The sequence below is a fragment of the Pelobates fuscus genome, chromosome 7 (genome assembly GCF_036172605.1).
Source record: "Pelobates fuscus isolate aPelFus1 chromosome 7, aPelFus1.pri, whole genome shotgun sequence".
NCBI lineage: Eukaryota > Metazoa > Chordata > Amphibia > Anura > Pelobatidae > Pelobates > Pelobates fuscus.
In genome coordinates this window covers 156545415-156569566 of record NC_086323.1, presented here as the reverse complement: position 1 = coordinate 156569566, position 24152 = coordinate 156545415, and the positions used below count along the sequence as shown (strand labels likewise).

Genomic DNA, 24152 nt, shown 5'->3' with positions numbered 1-24152 from the left:
CTGACTACGTTAACTCCATAATTTGAATAAATATTAAAATATGGTATCGTCAGTGCCTTGCCATTATACATAAAGCCGGCAACTGCATTATGTCTCTAACTCTCAGCACGGAGCACGGTATCGCAGTTATACGGTGTTATATCAAATTGCACGGCCATTTTTATGAAGACCAAGTCTCCCTCTTTTCAGGAGGCTTCGATAAAATGGCTCCTTTAATGGGACAAGTTTCCGTATCGGGCGCCATTTCGGTGGAGCCAGACCAAAGAAAATGTCACCATAGAGTTTTAACATCTTCTTTGATTTTCAAGCTTTTTAATTTTTTTATTTTTAAAAATCTAACGTTTCCAAAGCGTCAGAAAAACAAACGCGCGGTATTATACTGTAGGTATAACGGCGGACAAGCTGACGGTCTGTTATGACCGTATGCTCGTCTCTATGGTACTTCCGGTCGGCGAGACACTTCCGGTTGGTTGTCAGGGTAACAGTTGTATGGGGAAATGCCTAAGTGCAGGGCTGTAGAAGTTTGTTTATACAGTATAGCAGCTTGCTGGAGAGACACTCACTGTGTGAAATGATGGCTGAGCTGAAAGAAGCCAGTAAGTAGCTGTGAATGGCATGGCTATGGCAATAAAGGATTACATGAAGTGGGATGATACTAGTATGTGTATGATGTAAGTGGAAGCATTTAACATGGTGCGTGAGAATAAGGAAAATAAGATGACATTCAGGGAGGAGATTTATTAAAGTGCTGTGATGTCAGAATCTCAAAGTGGTAAAAGCTGACACCAAGTCACCAAATGTAATGTAAATTCTACCACCAATGGCCAACATGGGGATCGCTCAATGCTAAGGTTTTACATCACCTTTCAAAATATCTTCATTCAACTTCAAATTATAGCAAATTAATAATAATTATATATATATATATATATATATATTTCACAATATGTGACTGTAGTTGAGTAGGCACATGTTTCCACATTGTTTTTATTATTTGGATTTTAGTTTGTGACAATTCACTGTCCACAGATTAAAGTGGTGATGGTGCCTGGAATCTGCTGGTGCTGGGACCTGCCTCACAACTAATCGGGTTACTCATTGTTCGGTAGAGATTTTCAGTCCTCGTCAGCCTGAAGCCCAGTTTCTGATCACAATATGGCAGAGGCGGAGTTCTGCTGTGCTTCACACCGAATCAGGGGTAATAGTCAGTGATTGGCTGAGAGTGTCGGCTGAGAGTTCTCGACTAATCACAGCCCCAGTCCAAATTATGAAAGGATATGGAGTGAAGCGGAAATATAGCTCCAACTCCATCATCGCTATTGGAGGCCAAGCTTCAGGCTGCTAGTGAATGTCTCTACCTGGCACCTGCATATTCCATTACCAGAGTTAATGTTGGTGACTAACTTTCTGCAAGTTACTTATTACTCTCAACTTTAAATAAACTGTTCTTAAGTTGCTTCCAAGTGAGAACTTAATAAACTCCACTGAATTTAAACAGTTGTTTACATGACAGAGGGGAACAGAGGGAAGCAGTGCCTTAAAAGTATCCTCAAAATCCAATCAGAAAAATTAAATTTTAAAAGAGAGGACAAAAACGAAATATAGTGTAGTATTTAAAAGTTCTTGAGATAAATTAAAAGAAAAGCACCTACACTTTTATTGGAACTATTAATTAGTTCCAAATTTATATTATCAGGCGCTAATCCCCACCTGTGGATCTGTGGAATATCTTGATCTTGCGTGTGGGAGTATTTATGTTTGTCAGTTGTTTTGATGTTCAATAGAACACTTTGAGAACACTTTGAGAAAGACTACAATTTTTGGCAAAATGCATTGATGTTTATTTCTTTTATGGTTTTAATCTTTATTTTAAATAAATTTAGTTATTTTAACCATATTTGGACCTGCCTTATTTTATTCAGAAGATTCTGACATCATATTCCTTGGTGGGGAACATACCACCTAAGCAATAACGATAGAGCAAAACCCATTTTTTTGCTCTCCACTAGTGAATATATCTCCTTTTATCACCTATATTTATCTTACTACAGAGAGCATTATAAATCTGTATATTTTATTAATTTATATCCTGGTGACCCTTTGCCGATACACTCATGTGTACTAACAAGCATAAATCCTGAATACCTTGAGTTAAGATGCTCATACCACACCAGCTACTAAAACAACTATCAACCGTGAATAATCCCACATGCTAGATCAAGATATTCCACAGATCTATAGGTGGGGATTATACCACTCAAGCGTGTGTATTTGGAGCTAATTAATAGCTACAAAACAGTGTAAGTGCTTTTCTTTTTATTTATCTCACCAACTATCTGAAAATACTACACCATATTTTGGTTTTGTTCTTTCGTTTGCAAATGGAATTTTCCTGATTGGATTTTGAGGATACTTTTACGGCTCTGCTTCCATCTGTCCCTTTTCCACACCATTGACGACCAGAAAGAAGATACTCTGGTTTGCTTTGTTCAAGCTACATATATGCACTACAAACACGTGCTAGAGACCTTACCTTTTGTACTATTTTAGGTGTTTACATATCTGTACTATTTTTTTTGTCTGTAGGGTCCAAATCAAAAATGATCCCTTTCTATATGGAGAGAGAAGTTGAGTTAGGCAAAAGACATGAAGCCATGTAAGTATGGACCTATATGTTGACTCATGTCATTAGGTTTTGGCTTTATAGGATTACTAATATATGAAAGGAACACTCCAAAGTTAGAAAAATATGTTTGTTTTACATAGTTTTTATTTTGAAATGCCATTTGGGATCATACATTCTACTAACTGCAAAAATACTGTTTTGGTTGCCTACGCAGAGGCATAGCAAGTCAACATTATGCAATACCGTCTTGAGGAGCCTTCGCAGAGGCTCAGGACAACAATAATAAGAGACAAAGCGTAAATATATTTCACTGCCCCATATAAAATCTTGCAGCAAATACATTCAAGGGAGCATGTAATGACTCGTCATTATATAAGTGAATCAGCAACATAAGCCTGTGTTCAGAAACTTAGAGGCGAGAAATTCGTAATTTACAGGTGAGACTGTTGTAGTGTAGCGGTATAGTGACTAGAGCAGGTGTCATTGCTAGGTATGAGACTTGTATGGTATATGGTTCCCAAATTAACAGTACATCAAGCAGTTGGATCGAAAACGTGTCATAAATTAAAGCAGCAAAATATTGATCCTTACAGTTAGAAGTAACAGTTGAGATACTGGATGAACATAGCAGTAGTGATATTAATAAGACCATATTCGCTAGGGCGTATTATTGCAATCCCCGTATTCCCTTATTAGTTAGGCAGACAAGTAAAAGTATGTGCCATCTGCAGTTGACTTGCTGCTGTAATCATGGAGATATATTGGATCAATACATCTCTATGGAGAGTGTGAAGATTGCAGGACTGCTCAAGGAAGGCCCTATAGAGGCTGTCTGAGTGACAGCTACTAAAATTGGTCTTGGGAAGCAATGTAAACACTGCAAAAATGCAGTGTTTGCAATGCTGTGGCTGCAGAGACAATCTCTTTGCACCAGAAGAGAACCTTTAAGACTAAGCTGTTGTGGTTCTGATTCTTAAAGTGTCCCTCTAATAAAAATAAATACATAAATTATATATATGTTATGCCAAATAACACATTGTGATATTTTCACATCTGTTTGAATAAGGAAATGATCCAAGACTTCTTGGAGATATCTGGCAATGAGAGCCACAGGGAAGTATGGAAACACTGTATGTACTATAGCAAAAGGTAGTCTTGTGAATAAAAACATAAAACAGTTACCATCACAATTCTAATTATTGATTAGTGTTAAAAACAGTACACACATACTTATATAAGGAGCTGACATTCCCTACAGGCAATATACGGTACTACACAGCTGAAAAAGTAAAGTAAAATGAAAAGAAAATGATTAAAAATAAAGTGAAAAATACAAAATGAGAAAATATGGCATTAGAAACTACATTTGTCAAGGGAAAAACCTAAAACAATCTTAGGACTAAACCCGAGTCATTGCCCCCCAGTACTTAATACGATTTCCCTTGACCAGTATTGAGAAAATACTTGAAAAGCAGTCTTTGAAGCTTGTTAGATCCATATGTAAAAGCTGGTACTGACAATGCATGCTATATAGAACATAGAGCACAATGCAAAACACCACATGTAAAAAAAAAAAAGTGTTCTCATTTAGAGATGCACTTTTCACAGTCATGTATGGATGGCCATCTACATGAATACAGTATAAAAGAACAGTGTATCACATTGCAGTATACGTATGTAACCTGAATACCACATAGATGCTTACTTAACCCCTTAAGGACCAAACTTCTGGAATAAAAGGGAATCATGACATGTCACACATGTCATGTGTCCTTAAGGGGTTAAAGAGTTCATAGTTCTTTCGAAAGCCCTGTAGTGGGTTGCTGACTGTCATTACTACCGTGTTTAATGACATTGTTAAAATTTTATTTATCACCTCATCATCAACAAATATCATTGTAAACAGAGAAGACTCTCATTACCAGCTTTAACAAAATTCACTATCATAAGAAAAGTGATAAAAATATGAAGTGAAAGTAAATACAGCTGCATGTATGGTAAACATGATTGTTTTGGATCAAATACCAATGGTTGATTAATTTGTCTATCTACTCCTTCCAAATTAATAAGTATACGCGTGCACACTCCCTAGAGTAATTCACACAGGACACAAGTTGCTGGTCAATGAAATCCCCAGGAGTGGTTTATTTCAAGGGGTGGGACCCTTTTTTAAAGCAGAAATATGTCATGTACAGAGTCACAGTTAACATAAAGTATACATTCAACAATTGGTTAAAAGTTAGGAGGTTTTGTCTAAACCCACCCTACAGGATGTAATGTCATCATTACAGAGCTCTCCCACCCACATACCAGCTCTATCTTGGTTACACGATGGGAGGGGGAGTGAGTAGTTACTGAACAAAGAAGGGGCTGAAGGGGCTGAAGGGGAAACAGTTACTTTAACAGCAATTCTCCATTTTGTTACATGTGGCAGAGAGCTGTTAGTTGCACAAAGGAAGTGGGGGAGGGGTTAGTAAAGGAAGCTGTTCCTTTAACACAGGAATCTGTTACACGAGGTATGCTCGATGGGAAGGGGGGAGGGGAGCAGGATGGGAGGAGTTTACAGAGAAAATAGTTACTGAGCACACAGAGGGGGAAGGGAAGCTTTTACTGAATAGGAACACATGTACAGAAAAATAGACATTTTATCCATTCAAGTATTTTGTCCATAACATGATTACACTGGAAATCTTAAAATAGCAAAACATGATTGATACACAACAAGTAGTTGTCTATCAATCTTGCAAAATAACTTGGAAAGCAAGTGATAGGGAAAAATATGAGGGACTACCTTTTTGTGAAAAGCAGAATAATGGTAGCGTAAGAGTATATTTTCATTAGACCATAATACCCGAGTCATAGAAAGTTGTATGGCTAATTCTGTACACACAAGAATGCTGCATAGTCCTACAAAAGATAAGAGAGAGGGTTAACTGTAACAATAACAGCTGCAAAAGAAACAAAATACTCACAAGTACACAAATACCGTATATACTAGAGTATAAACCGACCCGAATATAAGCCGAGGCCCCTAATTTTACCCCCCAAAACTGGGAAAACGTATTGACTCGAGTATAAGACTAGGGTGGGAAATGCAGCAGCTACTGGTAAATTTCTAAATAAAATTAGATCCTAAAAAAATTATATTAATTGAATATTTATTTACAGTGTGTGTGTGTATGAGTGCAGTGTGTGTGTATGAATGCAGTGTGTGTGTGATGCAGAGTGTGATGCAGAGCCTTGGTGGGGGGTGGGCATTTTTATTATTATTATTTTCATTTTTTTTTTTGTCAATCTTTATTTTATTAAGGCATATATGAAGGGTACAGAGTAAAGAAAGGGAAATGCAAGGGTATTCCACAAAAAAGGGTTATCACAGCGAAAAACAGCGTTATTTACATCTCCGGATTATGAATGCCTCAGTGTTTTATTTTTTTAATGACGTTGAACAGAAACATATTTTAAACAAGTCGTGGTAAGATGCCGTATAACGGGTGCGGCCTGTCCATTGTATCTAGTGTCGTGGTGTCTCTCTAGGTATCATAGGCTCGTCTAAGGTTCAGTATACCCTGTGGGACACAGGACATGCGGCGTCTATGACGCCGTGATATTGCAGGCTAACCCTACTGCTTAACCTGCCGTGTGTCTAGGAGATTGTTGTGGTCAGGACGTGAAATCTACGGTAGGCTAGGTCTACATTGAACGGTTAAACAATTAAACAATTAAACCATCTATTGCACCCAAAGTAGACTGTCAGTAAGTATGTATAACTATGCGGTGGTATATAGTGGGATTACATGCGATGGGCCCTCAGGCCCGTCTGGGAGCTAGCAATTACATCAAAAGTAACTTAAATTACCCCAGGGTTAAGCATACACATGGGTGGTGGAACCGAGCCTGCATTGTGGGTAGTCATTTACCAGGCTTTACCAGGCTTCTTGATATGGAGAACAACGTAGATGCTCATGGGTGTGTAGTCTAAGTATGCGGTAGCTAGCAAGAGTGGTAGCTTGGGTAAGTATGTCTATACGGTTGCGTGCTGTCTGCCTGAACTATATTTTTATAGCATTGAAAAATCAAGGCTCAATCTGGTCTGCTGCCCATAAGCGTATCTGAGGGCCTGTTTATACAGTACATATTCATAACTGTTAGGTACAATTGTCGCGGTATTACCTAAGCTGGTTTGGTAGCCTTACAGGTACCGAGGGTATACTATGCTAGGTATTTAAACGTGTTAATGTGATTAAGGTCCGTAGTATTAGAGCGTAAATAAGGTACATAAGCCTCTATCTATTACATGCAATACTCTCACATGGCAGGGACACGCCAAGTTGACCACAGGCTGAGCCAAGAGATACTGTGTGCGCTGTGGTAGGATTAGGGCGTAAAACAGTAGGATTGCTAGTTTCAACATGGGCAATATATAAATAAAGAATAACAAACAAACAGCAAAAAGAAAATGGAATGTAGACAACGTTAAATCATGGTGATAGAATATAACTGGCTGTTACCCTGGTTATATTGGGTCTGGTGTGAGTCCGTTTATGGCGTTTAGCCTATGCCACTTACAGTCCAAATACAGTGATGGCGCCTGAGAGCAGTCTCGGTTTCCCCCACCTGTTCTCTCTGTGTGCGGTGCAGTGGCAGGTGTGTCTCTGCTCCCCGGGTTGCATCACTCCCCCTGATCTTCCTGGGTGCCCGTCGTCCAGGCGCCGTGTTTCTTCGACCCGAAGCCTTAGCAGGGGCCCTTGCCACATGTCCATTGACCCCATCAACAGGGTCGAGGGCCCAAGGATCCGCTGGAGTTCGGCTGTCCCCTCGGGTGTATGGGTGACTTACAGTGGGACTTGCAGAGGGAGCTGACCGGAATGCAGGAGAGAGAAGGGAGCTGACAGGAGCTGCAGGAAAGGTAAGTAAACGCTTCCTGCCAGCCCCCAACAGCCCCCTGGTCTGTATTATGGCAATGTAAGTTGCCATAATACAGACATTGACTCGAGTATAAGTCAAGTTGGGGTTTTTCAGCACAAAAAATGTGCCGAAAAACTCGACTTATACTCGAGTATATACGGTATGTAAAACAAAATGCTTGATCTAGAAGGACCAGAGAAGGCAGAGCAATTCTAGTCTACAGGTTAAAGCCAGGCTAGAAGGAGAACCATTATTAAGAGTTGCATCTTTGAAAGATTATACCTCATTAAATTCATTAGTTTGTAAAGCTGCAAGAACAGATACATTCATGGGGGAAAATACACCCTCTTTGAATTCTATGGTTTAGATATTTAACAGGTCTTAAAATTAGGTAAATAAAACCTTAGATGATCAATAACACATGACGTATTACACCATGTCATGATTTATTTAACAAAAATAAAGCCAAAATGGAGAAGACATGTGTGAAAGACTAAGTTCGCCATTACTGCTTCCATAGGAATTAAAAGGTTTAGTAGCAGACAGGTGCTGCTAGTCAAAGGCCCTTGAATAATTGATAATCAGCAAGTGTGATCATCACCTCTATAAAAGTCAAATTTTTAGCAGCTTGCTGGTCTGAAACATTCAGGTGTGTGTTAACACAATGTCAATATGGAAAGACCTCAGCAATGATCTTAGAGAAGTAATTGTTGCTGCCCATCACACTGGGAAGGGTCATAAGGCCATTTCCAAAAATTTATTGTCCATCATTCTACAGTGAGAAAGATTATTCAAAAGTGGAAAACATTTGAGACAGTTGCTAATCTTACCATGAGTGGACATCCCAACAAATTCACCCCAAGGTCAGACTGCGCAAAGCTTAGAGAAATTGCAAAAAAAACAAAAAACAAGAGTTACATCTCAGACTCTACAAGCCTCAGTTAGCATGTTAAATATTAAAGTTCATGACCGTACAATTAGAAAAGGACTGAACAAGTATGGTTTGTTTAGAAGGGTTGCCAGGACAAGGCCTCTTCTCTCTAAAATGAACATGGCAGTACAGCTGAACAAACCACAAGACTTCTTGAACAATGTCCTTTGGACAGACGAGACCAAAGTGGAGATATTTGATCATGATGCACAGCGCCACGTTTGGCGAAAACTAAAACTGCATATCAGCACAAACACCTATCAAGGATTTTGGCTTGTTTTGCAGCCACGGGACCTTGCAGTCATTAAGGAGTCAGTAATGAACTCCTCTGTATACCAGAATATTTTGTAGTCAAATGTGAGGCCGACAGCTAAAGCTTGATTGAGTCATGGAAAAGGACAATGATCCCAAGCACACTAGCAAATCTTCAACAAAATGGCCGAAAAAGAATCAAGGGGTTGCCATAGCCCAGTCAAAGACCAGACCTGATCGAAATGCTGTTGCAGGACATTAAGAGAGCTGTGCAAAAACAAATGCCAGCAAACCCCAATGAACTGAAGCAACGTTGTAGAGTAGAGTGGGCCAAAATACCCCCACAACAATGTCAGAGACTGATAGTCATACAGAAAATGATTACTTCAAGGTATTGCTGCTAAAAGTATTAAATCATACGTCGTACTTAGTTTTTCACACATGGCTTCTCCATTTTCATGAAACAGTGTAATATGTCCTGTGTTATTGTTTATCCGAGGTTGTATTTATTTAATTTTAAGACCTTTTAAGGAACAGATGATTGTTATTATGTCCTGATATATTAAACCACAGAATTCAATGAGAGAGTACTTTTTTCCCATGACTGTATATTGGTCTCTTTATGCTTGTGCTATAGCTCAACTTTTCAATAGTCAGCTGGATATCACCTGTGTGTTCACTTATCCTCTCTAATAATATGTTCTTGCCAATATGAATTGTGCCACGTGGGTATTTCAGTGGGTACACCACATAAGCCAAGTTCCTGGTGTAATAGTTAGAAAAACTCACCCACTCCCAGGCAAAAGCAAGATGCCTGGCCTCTTTGATAATATCATAACATTGAGAGCACCCCGAACAGGGAGAGGTGCCTATTGTAGGTATTGATATAAATATAATTATACAGGGCGGCTCTAAAGTAGGTATAAAGTTGAATCAATGAAATTCATCACAACAGATTGTATGAGTACACACACACACTGACACACAACAACACAGGGATAGTTTTATTTCAGGCATTTAAATATCAGTGTGACAGTTGGAAGGAATAGTGGATGGCAGTAAATATAATTATACTGTATGCCTACTATTGGGCCACCCTGCATTTACTTATTTATTATTTTACCACCAGGCTCAGATTTTACAAATGTATCACATAAAGATATATGATATATGTAGAAGATGTATTTTACCCACTAGCAAATCCTCTGTGATTTTTCTGACGATTATGTCAGTATCTACCTCTTACAGAGATTTCATATTACTCTCAACACATATTTAATGCCAGGTAACTGAACAATGTACGTAGTGTTAGTAGTGCTTGTGTGTCTGCACCTCCATTCCCAGTTACAGTTGCTTGAAAGCCCTCAAGCCCCTCACCAGAACCAATTAATAATTAATCACTGGAAACCAATAACAATGCATTATTTACAGGCACTTAAAATATACAAAAATATAGAAGAACACTTCCGCAAATATACTCAAAAATAATTTAAGCAAAAAAAAATACCACAAAATGGGAGGTGCACACTATAAAAACAATAGTAAAAATCCACAAAGATAAAGAGATAAAAAACGTATCCATAACAGTACATGTAAGAAAAAAAAGAGATTGTATAACACTATGTGACACTCACTACCCACTATAGAAGAACCACACTTACTCCAATAAGAGCCTTCAAACCGACTCTGAGTGACTGCACATGTGCAAGGAGAAGCACTTTGAAGCTCCAACTAGGCTACTGTGTATATTGCTGCATTCAGCCTGTATGGATATAGTCAGACAACAATTAGCAACTTTGTTATTATGCAGTTTAACAATTTATTAAAAACCTCACACAAATTCAATTGTAATTCTACAGAAGAGCTGAATGGTGGGTGGTGTCTGCAGCAAGTTCAAATGGCCACTAATATATCACCATTCATTAAGGAGTAGCACACCTCTCCAATCTCTCAGCTAGTAATGTAGCAATTATTATTATTTATTATTGGTATTTATATAGTGCCAACATATTCCATAGAACAATACAGTATTATCAGAGGGGGAGATTTAACAATAAAAGAGACAATTACGAAAACTTACGGAAAAATAGGTTGAAGAGGACCCTGCCCAGACAAGCTTGCAGTCTATAGGAGGTGGGGTATAAAACACAATAAGATAGGAGATAGCAATCAAACAAGCTGGGAGTGAGGCAGAGCTGGAGGAGGGAATAGAGTGCTGCCCTTTAGGAGAGAGCAAAGGATGGGTATGTGAGGTAGAGGTTACTCTGGGAGGCTGTAAGCTTTCCTGAAGAGAGTAGTTTTGAAGCCCTTTTTAATGATTGAAGACTAGGGGATGGTGGTAGGCAGGCTATTCCAAAGGAAAGGAGCCTGCATGCGTGAGCAATAACACGTTTCACACAAGAGGTGCTTTCTCAGATTACAACGAGCCAGAGTCCTCATTTATAGTACATAACACTGTTCCATATCAACCCAAATTTTGTTCACTGCCCATAAAGATCCAAGGCATTCATAATTGAACGTAATAAAGACATAATATTTCCTGTACCAAGATACATATCTTTCCCAACACTAATAAACAAGCTTATATATATATATATATATATATATATATATATATAAACAATACACAAGATCCAGCGCACTCTCCTATCTACTAAACAGCAACTTCAATGTTGACAGATTTTATTAGTTTTTCAAAAGTTTTTTTAAAAACACCTTATCTAGGCAAAAAATAATGGGGATTTAGTTACATTATATGATCATACATTGCATAAGCCTGCCACAACGTCAATGTACCCCATCTTTGGCAGGTCCTACTCTCACAGTCTAATGTCTGCTCTTATGAGATTAACCCACTTACTTGGGGAAAAAATTCCATCTGAGGCTCTCTGCAGTACAAGGCTAAATAGGGACCTGAGATGAGGCACCTGTAACAGGGAGGGGTGCAGAACCAAGGAGTTGGCTAGACTCCCAAATATATATATATATGGAACATGGGGGGGTGGTTGCACTCACCTGAACATGCTTAAATGGGGTGCTGCTGGGGGCCACATTATACAATAAACAATAAGGTGTTTTTAAAAAAACTTTTGAAAAACTAATAAAATCTGTCAACATTGAAGTTGCTGTTTAGTAGATAGGAGAGTGCGCTGGATCTTGTGTATTGTTTATTGTATAATGTGGCCCCCAGCAGCACCCCATTTAAGCATGTTTAGGTGAGTGCAACCATCCCCCCATGTTTCCTATATATATATATTTGGGAGTCTAGCCAACTCCTTGGTTCTGCACCCCTCCCTGTCACAGGTGCCTCATCTCAGGTCCCTATTTAGCCTTGTACTGCAGAGAGCCTCAGATGGAATTTTTTCCCAAGTAAGTGGTTAATCTCATAAGAGCAGACATTAGACTGTGAGAGTAGGACCTGCCAAAGATGGGGTACATTGACGTTGTGGCAGGCTTATGCAATGTATGATCATATAATGTAACTAAATCCCCATTATTTTTTGCCTAGATAAGGTGTTTTTAAAAAAACTTTTGAAAAACTAATAAAATCTGTCAACATTGAAGTTGCTGTTTAGTAGATAGGAGAGTGCGCTGGATCTTGTGTATTGTTTATTGTATAATGTGGCCCCCAGCAGCACCCCATTTAAGCATGTTCAGGTGAGTGCAACCACCCCCCCATGTTCTATATATATATATATATATATATATAAAACTAGTGCATGCACAGCATTATTGTTATATTAAAGGACCACTATAGTGCCAGGAAAACATACTCAGGGTCCCCCTCCCGCCGGGCTCTGGAGAGAGGAAGGGGTTAAAATCTTACCTTTCTCCAGCGCCGGGCGGGGAGCTTTCCTCCTCCTCTCCTCCTTCCTAGCGACATCATCGGCTGAATGCGCATGCGCGGCAGGAGCCGCACACTTATTCAGCCAGTTCATAGGAAAGCATTTGCAATGCTTTCCTATGGACGCTGTCGTCTTCTCACTGTGATTTTCCCAGTGAGAAGCACGCAAGCGCCTCTAGCAGCTGTCAATGAGTCAGCCACTAGAGACTCTAGAGGCTGGATTAACCTTCAGTGAAAACATAAACTTAAAAGTCATGCATAAAAATCTATGAAAGTTTCCTTCAAAGAAGAATATACATAAAAAAAAAATGTAAAGTAAAAAATGATTTACTATAAAAGGAGTTTGAGAGACAAGTGTTGGAGAGTGGGAACCTTTTAAACGTCTTCTATTCTAAAATGAGGAAAACAAAATAACATTACACATATAAATAAAACAATAAAAAATGGCACAATTCAACATCTACGTCCAACCCCTGAGATACATAGTATTCAGCTTATAAATCCACTAAATTGCCTGTGCACCAAATTTTTTATTAACTAATCTCCTTTCTGAACATTTTAAATCCCTTAAAAACAAGTTCACAGGGATTATTTAAAATAAAACAAAAACAGAGCTAAACACACTGGGATTTAAAAACCCTTTTTGATATTTCTCACATGTTCTTCCACTTTGACATGTTGAGAATATGTTGCCCTACCTACTTAACAGAATTCAAAGCACAGGATAGCTAATATGTCACATTTCTACTGTTTCACACTATGAGCTGTCCAATACTGTAAACTTTCTAATCCTTTTTGTAAATTTTAAAAAATGTTCCTTGGTCACAGAGTTATACAATTATTTGGATGCTTGGTGTTAACTGTAGTCTCACTATTACAAGAAAAATAAAATGACAGGAAAATGGAAAAAAATTAAAAATTAAATGCAGTGCATTTGTTTGAAATACTCTGGAAAATATAACCCTCATCATGTAATTTTATACTTAGAATGGTTGAAAAACATCAACTTTTAGAGGAAATTATGCTCTATCAAAAACAGGAAGCAGATGAAAGAAAAGCATACCGCCTAGAAACTAAAGAAGCACATATTAGAAACCAGTCTATCTTACAAGTAAGTTTTTGAAGTTTATTGCTATTTAATCAGTTCTTGATTTGGAAAACAAATCAGTACCTTAAGGACTGAGGCAGTTGTACAAGTTGTGATCAAAACAAAACGTAAACAAAAACTTGAATTTGCGCTATATGTCTGTTCAGGCAATACATTTTACTGTTGTGAAACACTAATATTTGTGTTCAGCAAAGTCTTCGGAGTAAAACAGTACCCCCCATGTACAGGTTTTATGGTGTCTTGGAAAGTTACAGGGTTAAATATAGTGCTAGCAAATTAAATTCCCTGGACTTTGGCCTGGGTTGTCAGGCAGGTCCCGCAAATTGTAATTGATAAAATGACCTAATTATGTAAAATTATTACGTAAATATATACGTACAATTATTATATATATGTGTGTATATATATATATATATATATGTATATAATTTTTTTTAATTATTTTTATTTATATATAGATATATTGTGATATATACGTATATACTTATGTATGTATGTATATATATATATATATATATATATTATTTCGTTCCACATGTATTTTGATATCGATATATATATATATATAAATTTTAAAATATAGTAAGAACGAATTTACACACATATATATATATATATATATATATATATATAATAACATATTTACATATTTTTTTTACATTATATATAAATATATATAATGAAAATTATATATATATTTAATCAATATCATTGTACGTGTATTTTGATATTAATATATATTTATAATTATATATATTAATATTAAAATACACTTAGACAGTGTATGTGTATGTATGTACATGTGTGTGTGTATGTATATATATATATATATATTTATATTATAGTATTATATATATGATCTAAGTATATATTTTATTTTAAACTGTATCTTGAACTTTTATTTGACCTTTTTCAGGCAGCAAGTCATTACAGGCACTTCCCCTGCTGGCATTGCTATGGACAGCTATGCCGTCCACTATGGGAGGGAGGGGGGGTATAAGGACCACTATGGGAGGGAGGGGTGGTATAAGGACCACTATGGGAGGGAGGGAGGGGGGGGTATAAGGACCACTATGGGAGGGAGGGAGGGGGGGTATAAGGACCACTATGGGAGGGAGGGGGGGTATAAGGACCACTATGGGAGGGGGTGGGGGTATAAGGACCACTATGGGAGGGGGTGGGGGTATAAGGACCACTATGGGAGGGAGGGGGGGTATAAGGACCATTATGGGAGGGGGGGGGTATATGGACCACTATGGGAGGGATGGGGGGGGATAAGGAACACTATGGGAGGGAGAAGGGGGATAAGGACCACTATGAGAGGGAGGGGGTGGGATAAGGACCACTATGGGAGGGGAGGGGGAAGTAAGGACCACTAGGGGAGGGGAGGGTAAGGACCACTAGGGGAGGGGTGAGTCAGGACCACTGGGGGGGGGGGAGTGAAGGAACACGGGGGTGGGGAGGTAAGGACCACTGAGGGAGGAGGGGAAGTCAGGACATATGGGGGGGAGGGGGCGGCAAAATTTTTTTTGCCTACGGCGGCAAATATCCTTGCACCGGCCCTGCACACACTGCATTCACACACTGCATTCATGCACACACACACTGCATTCATACACACACTGCACTCATACACACACGCTGCACTCATACACACACACATACGCACACACTGCATTCATTATACACACACTGTAAATAAATATTCAATTAATATATTTTTTTTAGGATCTAATTTTATTTAGAAATTTACCAGTAGCTGCTGCATTTCCCACCCTAGTCTTATACTCGAGTCAATAAGTTTTCCCAGTTTTTTGGGATAAAATTAGGGGCCTCGGCTTATATTCGGGTCGGCTTATACTCGAGTATATACGGTATTTGATGCTGGACGTCCTCATTGCAATCAGAATTTATTTTATGTTCATTTATGGTTCTTATATGGTGTTTTTTATTATTAAGAGTTATATTTTAGCAATTACTGTTGTCTGTGTGTATATACATTAAATATTATTATTATATTATATATTATTGGTTCATATTTTATCAATAGGAGCGCACACACTAATACTTTTTGAGTATTAATCTTCTTTCAAGTCGCTCTCTTAGGTGTGTAGCTGCCCACATTGATTTGGTATTAGGTCATCCCCTATTTTAGTTTTGTATTTCATAACCCTACTCCAAGAGTGTGCGTGACGTAGTTGTGGTGGTGAAAGGGTTAAAGTTCACTATTTGTCTGCACTAGACCGGAAATAATGATAAAATCCCCCTTAACACCACCCACACTTAATAATAATAATAATATAAATATTACTATTTTAACGCTGCCACCACTAAGACAATTTATAAATGGGGTGCCTTGGTTCCCCAGGTAACTGAATAATAAAAACCCATCATATACAACTTGGCACAATATTTAACCCCTTAAGGACACATGACATGTGTGACATGTCATGATTCTCTTTGATTCCAGAAGTTTGGTCCTTAAGGAGTTAAGCAATAGCAAAACACTAATTAGTATCTTCAAGTAACATGATTTTTTTTACCATACAAAGGCAGAACTTAATAAAGGAATATTTATTATGAGCAAAAATAGTCACAGTGCATACAAAAATATAGATGACAATCAAATTAGTTACACCAACAACACATAAAAACAAAAGGGATAACATTTAAACTTCTGCCTAAGGGGTCTCTGGCAAGGAAGATCGTGACTCACAATAAGATTTTGGCTCAAAGCAAATACAATACACATTTGAGTACCATTAGATATATACCCTGTGGATTACCAAGCCCGTCCCAGAGGTGGAGATAAGGCATGACAATAAGTGACCACTCCTTGGTTTTATTTCCTCTTGAGTACTTGCCATAGAAATAATAATCACATCTCTGAATTTGTTACCATTTTTCCATTCCATAGATACAGGGAGTGCAGAATTATTAGGCAAATGAGTATTTTGACCACATCATCCTCTTTATGCATGTTGTCTTACTCCTAGCTGTATAGGCTCGAAAGCCTACTACCAATTAAGCATATTAGGTGATGTGCATCTCTGTAATGAGAAGGGGTGTGGTCTAATGACATCAACACCCTATATCAGGTGTGCATAATTATTAGGCAACTTCCTTTCCTTTGGCAAAATGGGTCAAAAGAAGGACTTGACAGGCTCAGAAAAGTCAAAAATAGTGAGATATCTTGCAGAGGGATGCAGCACTCTTAAAATTGCAAAGCTTCTGAAGCGTGATCATCGAACAATCAAGCGTTTCATTCAAAATAGTCAACAGGGTTGCAAGAAGCGTGTGGAGAAACCAAGGCGCAAAATAACTGCCCATGAACTGAGAAAAGTCCAGCGTGCAGCTGCCAAGATGCCACTTGCCACCAGTTTGGCCATATTTCAGAGCTGCAACATCACTGGAGTGCCCAAAAGCACAAGGTGTGCAATACTCAGAGACATGGCCAAGGTAAGAGGCTGAAAGACGACCACCACTGAACAAGACACACAAGCTGAAACGTCAAGACTGGGCCAAGAAATATCTCAAGACTGATTTTTCTAAGGTTTTATGGACTGATGAAATGAGAGTGAGTCTTGATGGGCCAGATGGATGGGCCCGTGGCTGGATTGGTAAAGGGCAGAGAGCTCCAGTCCGACTCAGACGCCAGCAAGGTGGAGGTGGAGTACTGGTTTGGGCTGGTATCATCAAACATGAGCTTGTGGGGCCTTTTCGGGTTGAAGATGGAGTCAAGCTCAACTCCCAGTCCTACTGCCAGTTTCTGGAAGACACCTTCTTCAAGCAGTGGTACAGGAAGAAGTCTGCATCCTTCAAGAAAAACATGATTTTCATGCAGGACAATGCTCCATCACACGCGTCCAAGTACTCCACAGCGTGGCTGGCAAGAAAGGGTATAAAAGAAGAAAATCTAATGACATGGCCTCCTTGTTCACCTGATCTGAACCCCATTGAGAACCTGTGGTCCATCATCAAATGTGAGATTTACAAGGAGGGAAAACAGTACACCTCTCTGAACAGTGTCTGGGAGGCTGTGGTTGCTGCTGCACGCAATGTTGATGGTGAACAGATCAAAACACTGACAGAATCCATGGATGGCAGGCTTTTGAGTGTCCTTGCAAAGAAAGGTGGCTATATTGGTCACTGATTTGTTTTTGTTATGTTTTTGAATGTCAGAAATGTATATTTGTGAATGTTGAGATGTTATATTGGTTTCACTGGTAAAAATAAATAATTGAAATCAGGGGCGGACTGAGAACCCTCAGGGCCCCCGGGCAAAATAAATCAAGGGCCCCCTTACAGGCCCCACCCATACTCCGCAGCAAGCGCCACCCATGTCCCGCCTCCATGCACCGCCTCCAGCCACACCCTACACAATCTTTAGACACAAGGAACAAAAGTGCAATAATCCCTTCGAGGCCCCAGTAGAGACTACAATTGAGGGCTAATGGGCCATGGAGGGGGGTCTTTCTAGCAGAGGCTATCTCAGTGTCCTTTAGAGAGTGTGTTAGAAAGAATCTCCTCCAGGCCCTATTAGAGACTACAATGGAGTCTAATAGGCTTGGAAGGGGGTCTTTCTAACAGAGGCCATCTCAGTGTCCCTGCTGGAAACAGTCGCCTCCAGGCCCCTGTAGAGACTACAATTGAGGGCTAATGGACCATGGAGGGGGGGAGCATTCTAGCAGAGGCTATCTCAGTGTCCTTTAGAGAGTGTGTTAGAAAGAATTTCCTCCAGGTCCCATTAGAGACTACAATGGAGTCCAATGGGGCCTGGAGGGGGGTCTCTCCAACACTCTGGTTCCTATTCACAATATAGCAACACAACATAGCTCGCTGATATCCTCTTACCTTAATTACAGTGTCGCTGGCTGGCAGTCTGTGGGCTTGCTGGAAGGCTGTGGGCTTACTGGCTGCGGCTGGCAGGCTGTGGGCTTGCTGGCAGGCTGTGGGCTTGTTGGCTACTGCCGGCAGGCTGTGGGCTTGTTGGCTACTGCCGGCAGGCTGTGGGCTTGTTGGCTACTGCCGGCAGGCTGAGGGCTTGCTGGCTGCGGCTGGCAGGCTGTTGGCTTGCTGGCTGGCAGGCTGTGGGCTTGCTGGCTCCGGCTGGCAGGCTGCACCTGGCAGGCTGTGTGCCTACTGGCTTTGGCTGGCAGGCTGTGTTGTTGCTGGCTGTAGGCCTGTGGCTTGCTGGCAGGCTGTGGGCTTGCTATAGGCAGGCTGGCTGGCAGCCTGTAGTGGCCGGCTGCTGGGCTGTAGCCGGCTGCTGGCCTGTGGGCTGCTGCTGGGTTGTGGCTGGCTGCTGTGGCCGACCTGTCGCCGGCTGCTGGGTAGTTGGCCTGGGGCCTGTGGCTGGCTGGCTAGTTGGCCTGGGGCCTGTGGCTGGCTGGCTAGTTGGCCTGGGGCCTGTGGCTGGCTGGCTAGTTGGCCTGGGGCCTGTGGCTGGCTGGCCTGGGGCCTGTGGCTGGCTGGCCGGCTAGTTGGCCTGGGGTCTGGGGCTGGCTGGCCTGGGGCCTGCTGGCTGGCCTGGGGCCTGTGGCTGGCTGGCCTGGGGCCTGTGGCTGGCTGGCCTGGGGCCTGTGGCTGGCTGGCCGGCTAGTTGGCCTGGGGCCTGTGGCTGGCTGGCCTGGGGCCTGTGGCTGGCTGGCCGGCTAGTTGGCCTGGGGTCTGGGGCTGGCTGGCCTGGGGCCTGCTGGCTGGCCTGGGCCCTGTGGCTTGCTGGCTGGGCCCTGTGGCTTGCTGGCTGGGCCCTGTGGCTTGCTGGCTGGGGCCCTGTGGCTTGCTGGCTGGGGCCTGGGGCCCTGTGGCTTGCTGGCTGGGGCCTGGGGCCCTGTGGCTTGCTGGCTGGGGCCTGGGGCCCTGTGGCTTGCTGGCTGGGGCCTGGGGCCCTGTGGCTTGCTGGCTGGGGCCCTGTGGCTTGCTGGCTGGGGCCCTGTGGCTTGCTGGCTGGGGCCCTGTGGCTTGCTGGCTGGGGCCTGGGGCCCTGTGGCTTGCTGGCTGGGGCCTGGGGCCCTGTGGCCTGCTGGCTGGGGCCTGCTGGCAGGGGCCTGGGGCCTGCTTGCTGGGGCCTGTGGCTTGCTGGCTGGGCCCTGTGGCTTGCTGGCTGGGCCCTGTGGCTTGCTGGCTGGGGCCCTGTGGCTTGCTGGCTGGGGCCCTGTGGCTTGCTGGCTGGGGCCCTGTGGCTTGCTGGCTGGGGCCCTGTGGCTTGCTGGCTGGGGCCCTGTGGCTTGCTGGCTGGGGCCCTGTGGCTTGCTGGCTGGGGCCTGGGGCCCTGTGGCTTGCTGGCTGGGGCCTGGGGCCCTGTGGCTTGCTGGCTGGGGCCTGGAGCCCTGTGGCTTGCTGGCTGGGGCCTGGGGCCCTTTGGCTTGCTGGCTGGGGCCTGGGGCCCTGTGGCTGGGGCCCTATGGCCTGCTAGCTGGGGCCTGGGGTCTGCTGGCTGGGGCCTGGGGTCTGCTGGCTGGGGCCTGGGGTCTGCTGGCTGGGGCCTGGGGTCTGCTGGCTGGGGCCTGTGGCTTGCTGGCTGGCCTGGGGCCTGTGGCTTGCTGGCTGGCCTGGGGCCTGTGGCTTGCTGGCTGGCCTGGGGCCTGTGGCTGGGGCCCTGTGGCTGGGGCCTGGGGCCCTGTGCCTGGGGTCTGGGGCCCTGTGGCTGGGGGCCTGGGGGCCTTTGGCTGGGGCCCTGTGGCTGGGGCCCTGTGGCTGGGGCCCTGTGGCTGGCCGGGGGCCCTGTGGCTGGCTGGGGGCCCTGGGGCCCTGTGGGTCTGTGGCTGGCCTGGGGCCCTGTGGGTCTGTGGCTGGCCGGGGGCCTGTGGGTCTGTGGCTGGCCGGGGGCCCTGTGGCTGGCCTGGGGCCCTGTGGGTCTGTGGGGGGCCTGGGGGTCTGTGGCTGGCCGGGGGGTCTGTGGCTTACCTGGCTGGTTGCTGGGCCTGGGATGTGAAGATGGCCGACCCATGTGGATTCCGGTCCCGTGCAGGCGGCGCCCGTCGACGTCATCGCGTCACATAGTGACGTCGACGCGCCTCCGCGCACAGGACCGGGCCCCTCCTCCTCCTCCTCCTGATACAGCAGTAAGTGAATATTACAGCGCCGGGCCCGGGCCCCGATCTCCCCGATCTCCACACTGAATAACTTTGCAGCCGTGCACATTATGTGCACGGCTGCGGCGGGCCCCCCTCCCGGCCAGGCCCTCGGACCACGTCCAAAGTGCCCGACCGGTCAGTCCGCCCCTGATTGAAATGGGTATATATTTGTTTTTTGTTAAGTTGCCTAATAATTATGCACAGTAATAGTCACCTGCACACACAGATATCCCCCTAAAATAGCTATAACTAAAAACAAACTAAAAACTACTTCCAAAAATATTCAGCTTTGATATTAATGAGTTTTTTGGGTTCATTGAGAACATGGTTGTTGTTCAATAATAAAATTAATCCTCAAAAATACAACTTGCCTAATAATTCTGCACTCCCTGTATGTCATACTTCTTACTTGTGACCCAATATAGTGGACATCACAATCCCTTCCCATATGATTAAGCTATGCCAATCATGTTTAGGCTTGATTAGAAGATTGTACTTGTCCCATTCTAAATATAATAAAAATGAGTCTTAATTATTAATCTGTGGGTAAGTATTCATATTTCTTTTGGATATGATACTGTTTTTTTTTTCCTTGAAAGCTAATGACCATTCATATCAAATGACTCTCTATCTAAGAGGGAATCTAGACATATGGCAAATTAGAGAGTTAGTTTATATTTAAACCAGACTTCCAGGCCACTTATGTGTGACTTTTCACACCTTACAGAGTAGCTCTGTTGGGGTCCCAGCTTTAAAGAGGAATTTAGGTTGGTAAGCTCTGACCTCCAATACAATCAAATTAACCCCTTTTGGAATTGACAATACCACGCAGCCAGTTCATCTATGCACTACACAATTAACATTAAATGACCATATTCAGTACTGCAACAATGAATTATGCACCTGTGTCGTGACAACCTAAGCAACAGACTGTTTTAAATACAGATTTGTTTTTTTTAAAGTCTGTGTATACAATAAAGCAGATTTTATCACATTAAGAAGATCTCAGAGTGAGCGTATGTATATCTCCTCTCCGGCATTGGTTGTGGAGGCAATGAGGAGTGCTTATAATGAGGAGGCACCAGGGCACTCATGGCACCATACCCACTACAGTATGCTGTAGTGGTTATGGTGTGTGGAGTGTTTCTTTAGTCTATGCATTGCACCTAAAGTGTGTCTGGAATACCTTTTCAGTATCATTGAAGACTCATTATATTCATCTCTTGTAAAATATTTCCAATGTTCCTCTAGTAATTTTATGCAGAAAAGCAGTACATTTACTTGAACATATTTGCAGTGGAGAGAGATTGGTTTTATTCGTATATTTATTGGTACTCTAGTGGTAACCTTAACCTTTGTCTTATTTTCTTTATCTACAGGATTTGCAAATAGCTGAAGACAGGTTTAAGCAAATGGAGAGATCAAGTCCCCATCCAACAGTTATTCATTTGGAGGTTAGTGTGAAATGGCATTTATCAGCACGTCAGGGACCTGTGTCATGATCCTTAGTATCAGGTATGTTGGTGCAAATCTATTGTGTTGATTGCTAAAGCTAACGAGATTGCAAAAAACTCCAAAATACATCTGCCAAAGTTTGGGTTTTTAGGCATGTACAGTATTATTAAGTATTTTTAAGGCTTAAATTATTACCCTTTTTTCTGAAGCTGGGCTCTATTTACTAGGTTCCCCCTTATAAACCTAAAAATAAAAAATTAGACTTACCTGGTATCCAGCATCGGGCAAAGGTTCCAGTGGTGCCCAATCGTGGTCCTGCAATGAAAAATCTCAATACTTCTGTCTCCAGCACCCTGAGATAACATTTGCACATAATTAAGTCATGTGTGCTGGGTGTGCATTTACAGGCTCCTACCACCATTACCACTTCTCAAAGAAGAAATATATATAACAAACCTAAAATCAGCTGAATTTCAAACCATGAATGTTCAGTTTATGTGCAGGTGTGTAAACTAATGGCATCCTGTTGTGCACTGAAATTTTTCTAGAGCAATTTAAGTAAAACTGCATATACCGTGGATTTTACAAAGGATATTGACTACTCTAAATGTTTTTAAAAACATGTTTTTATATATAACCTGACCTTTACTTGCATAATCAGTATCTTTATATATTAATAAAGAGTGAAAAATATACTTACCCTTTTCACTTAGATTTCTGAATAGGGTGCTACTGATAGGTAGAGAGTGCCACCTCATCTGAAATTTCCTGATTAAATCCTTGCACCAACAAAGGAAGTAGACTGATTGGGTGCCATCTTTAAAAGTTTGAGGCTAAACCGTTTGTTAACAGTTTCACCTCTTAAGGAAAGACAGCGCCTGGTTCTTCCTCACATCATACCTTAATTGGGATGAAGTTATTATGGTGTGTTGAGTATCCCTTTAAGATGAATCTTTACCATTGTATGCAGTTTTCACTCCCAGATCTCCATTCTATTTCTTAGGAGCACTACTGGGAGTTCGTGGAGGAGGAACTTCCCAAGTGGGAACAATTTCTTTTAGGAAAAACGTCATCTCCTTTTGGCATGAAGAAAAAGCAGCAATCAAGACAAAAATGTATAAATTCACAAACTATGCATTTACCAAAGGAAGTAAAAGTGTCCACATTGGGCTCCAAATTAAAAACATTTCCAATGTAACAGCCAAGTAAAAGAAACGTAAAAATAATATTTTTAAAATTTTTGAAAGAACTATTGACGTTGTAAAACAAAAAAAAAAATTAAACTAACATCTGAAAATCTATGTATAAATAACAGGAAGTTAAATATGAATGTAAACGTAATTTGCACTTCTTATTTCAAGAATAATAGATGAGTTACTAGTCATCACAACTTGCAATTAAAAAGATTTGTTACATAAATTTTGTTACAATAAAAGGAACACTCAGTATGGTCAGGAACACAAATGTATTCCTGACCCTAGATTGTTAAAATGCAGTTTAGCCCCCCTGACTTCTCCTTGCCCCTTTTGAAGCTAGAAAAAATTACCTTATTTCCAGTGCTGCCCATGGCCCGCCTCCTTGGCTGACATCATCAGAATTGATTATCTCAGCCAATTACAATACTTTCCCATAGGAAAACATTGAATTGGGTGCAATTGTCAATTCTGATGATCTCAGCCAAGGAGGTGGGCTGGAGCCAAACGCCCCCCTGGTCAATCAGCATCTTCTCATATAGATCCATTGAATCAATGCATCTCTATGGGGAAAGTTCAGCACTGACCGGGAAGCACCTCCAGTAGCTGTTTGAGGAGTGGCTACTATTAGAGATGTTCCAAGACTGTAATGTAAACACTGCTGTTTCTTTGAGAAGGCAGTGTTTACATAAAAATGCTCGCAAAGACTGACTATATATTTGGGCAAACTAGATGGGCCGAATGGTTCTTATCTGC

General features: G+C 41.9%; 1 protein-coding gene across 2 annotated transcripts; it reads left to right on the top strand.

Annotated features, from left to right (window-relative positions):
- The first annotated feature begins 525 nt into the window (after window positions 1-525).
- CEP15 (centrosomal protein 15) lies at window positions 526-23409 on the top strand. Of its 2 annotated transcripts, XM_063427553.1 has the most exons (5): window positions 526-596; window positions 2587-2656; window positions 13549-13672; window positions 22128-22202; window positions 23207-23409. In XM_063427553.1, exons 1-5 carry the CDS (start codon window positions 572-574, stop codon window positions 23399-23401), a joined length of 489 nt encoding a protein of 162 aa, XP_063283623.1. In that variant the 5' UTR covers window positions 526-571; the 3' UTR covers window positions 23402-23409. The 2 variants fall into 2 exon arrangements, with proteins under 2 accessions (XP_063283623.1, XP_063283624.1); XM_063427554.1 differs by lacking the exon at window positions 2587-2656 and having other exon boundaries at window positions 546-596.
- The last annotated feature ends 743 nt before the right edge of the window (window positions 23410-24152 follow it).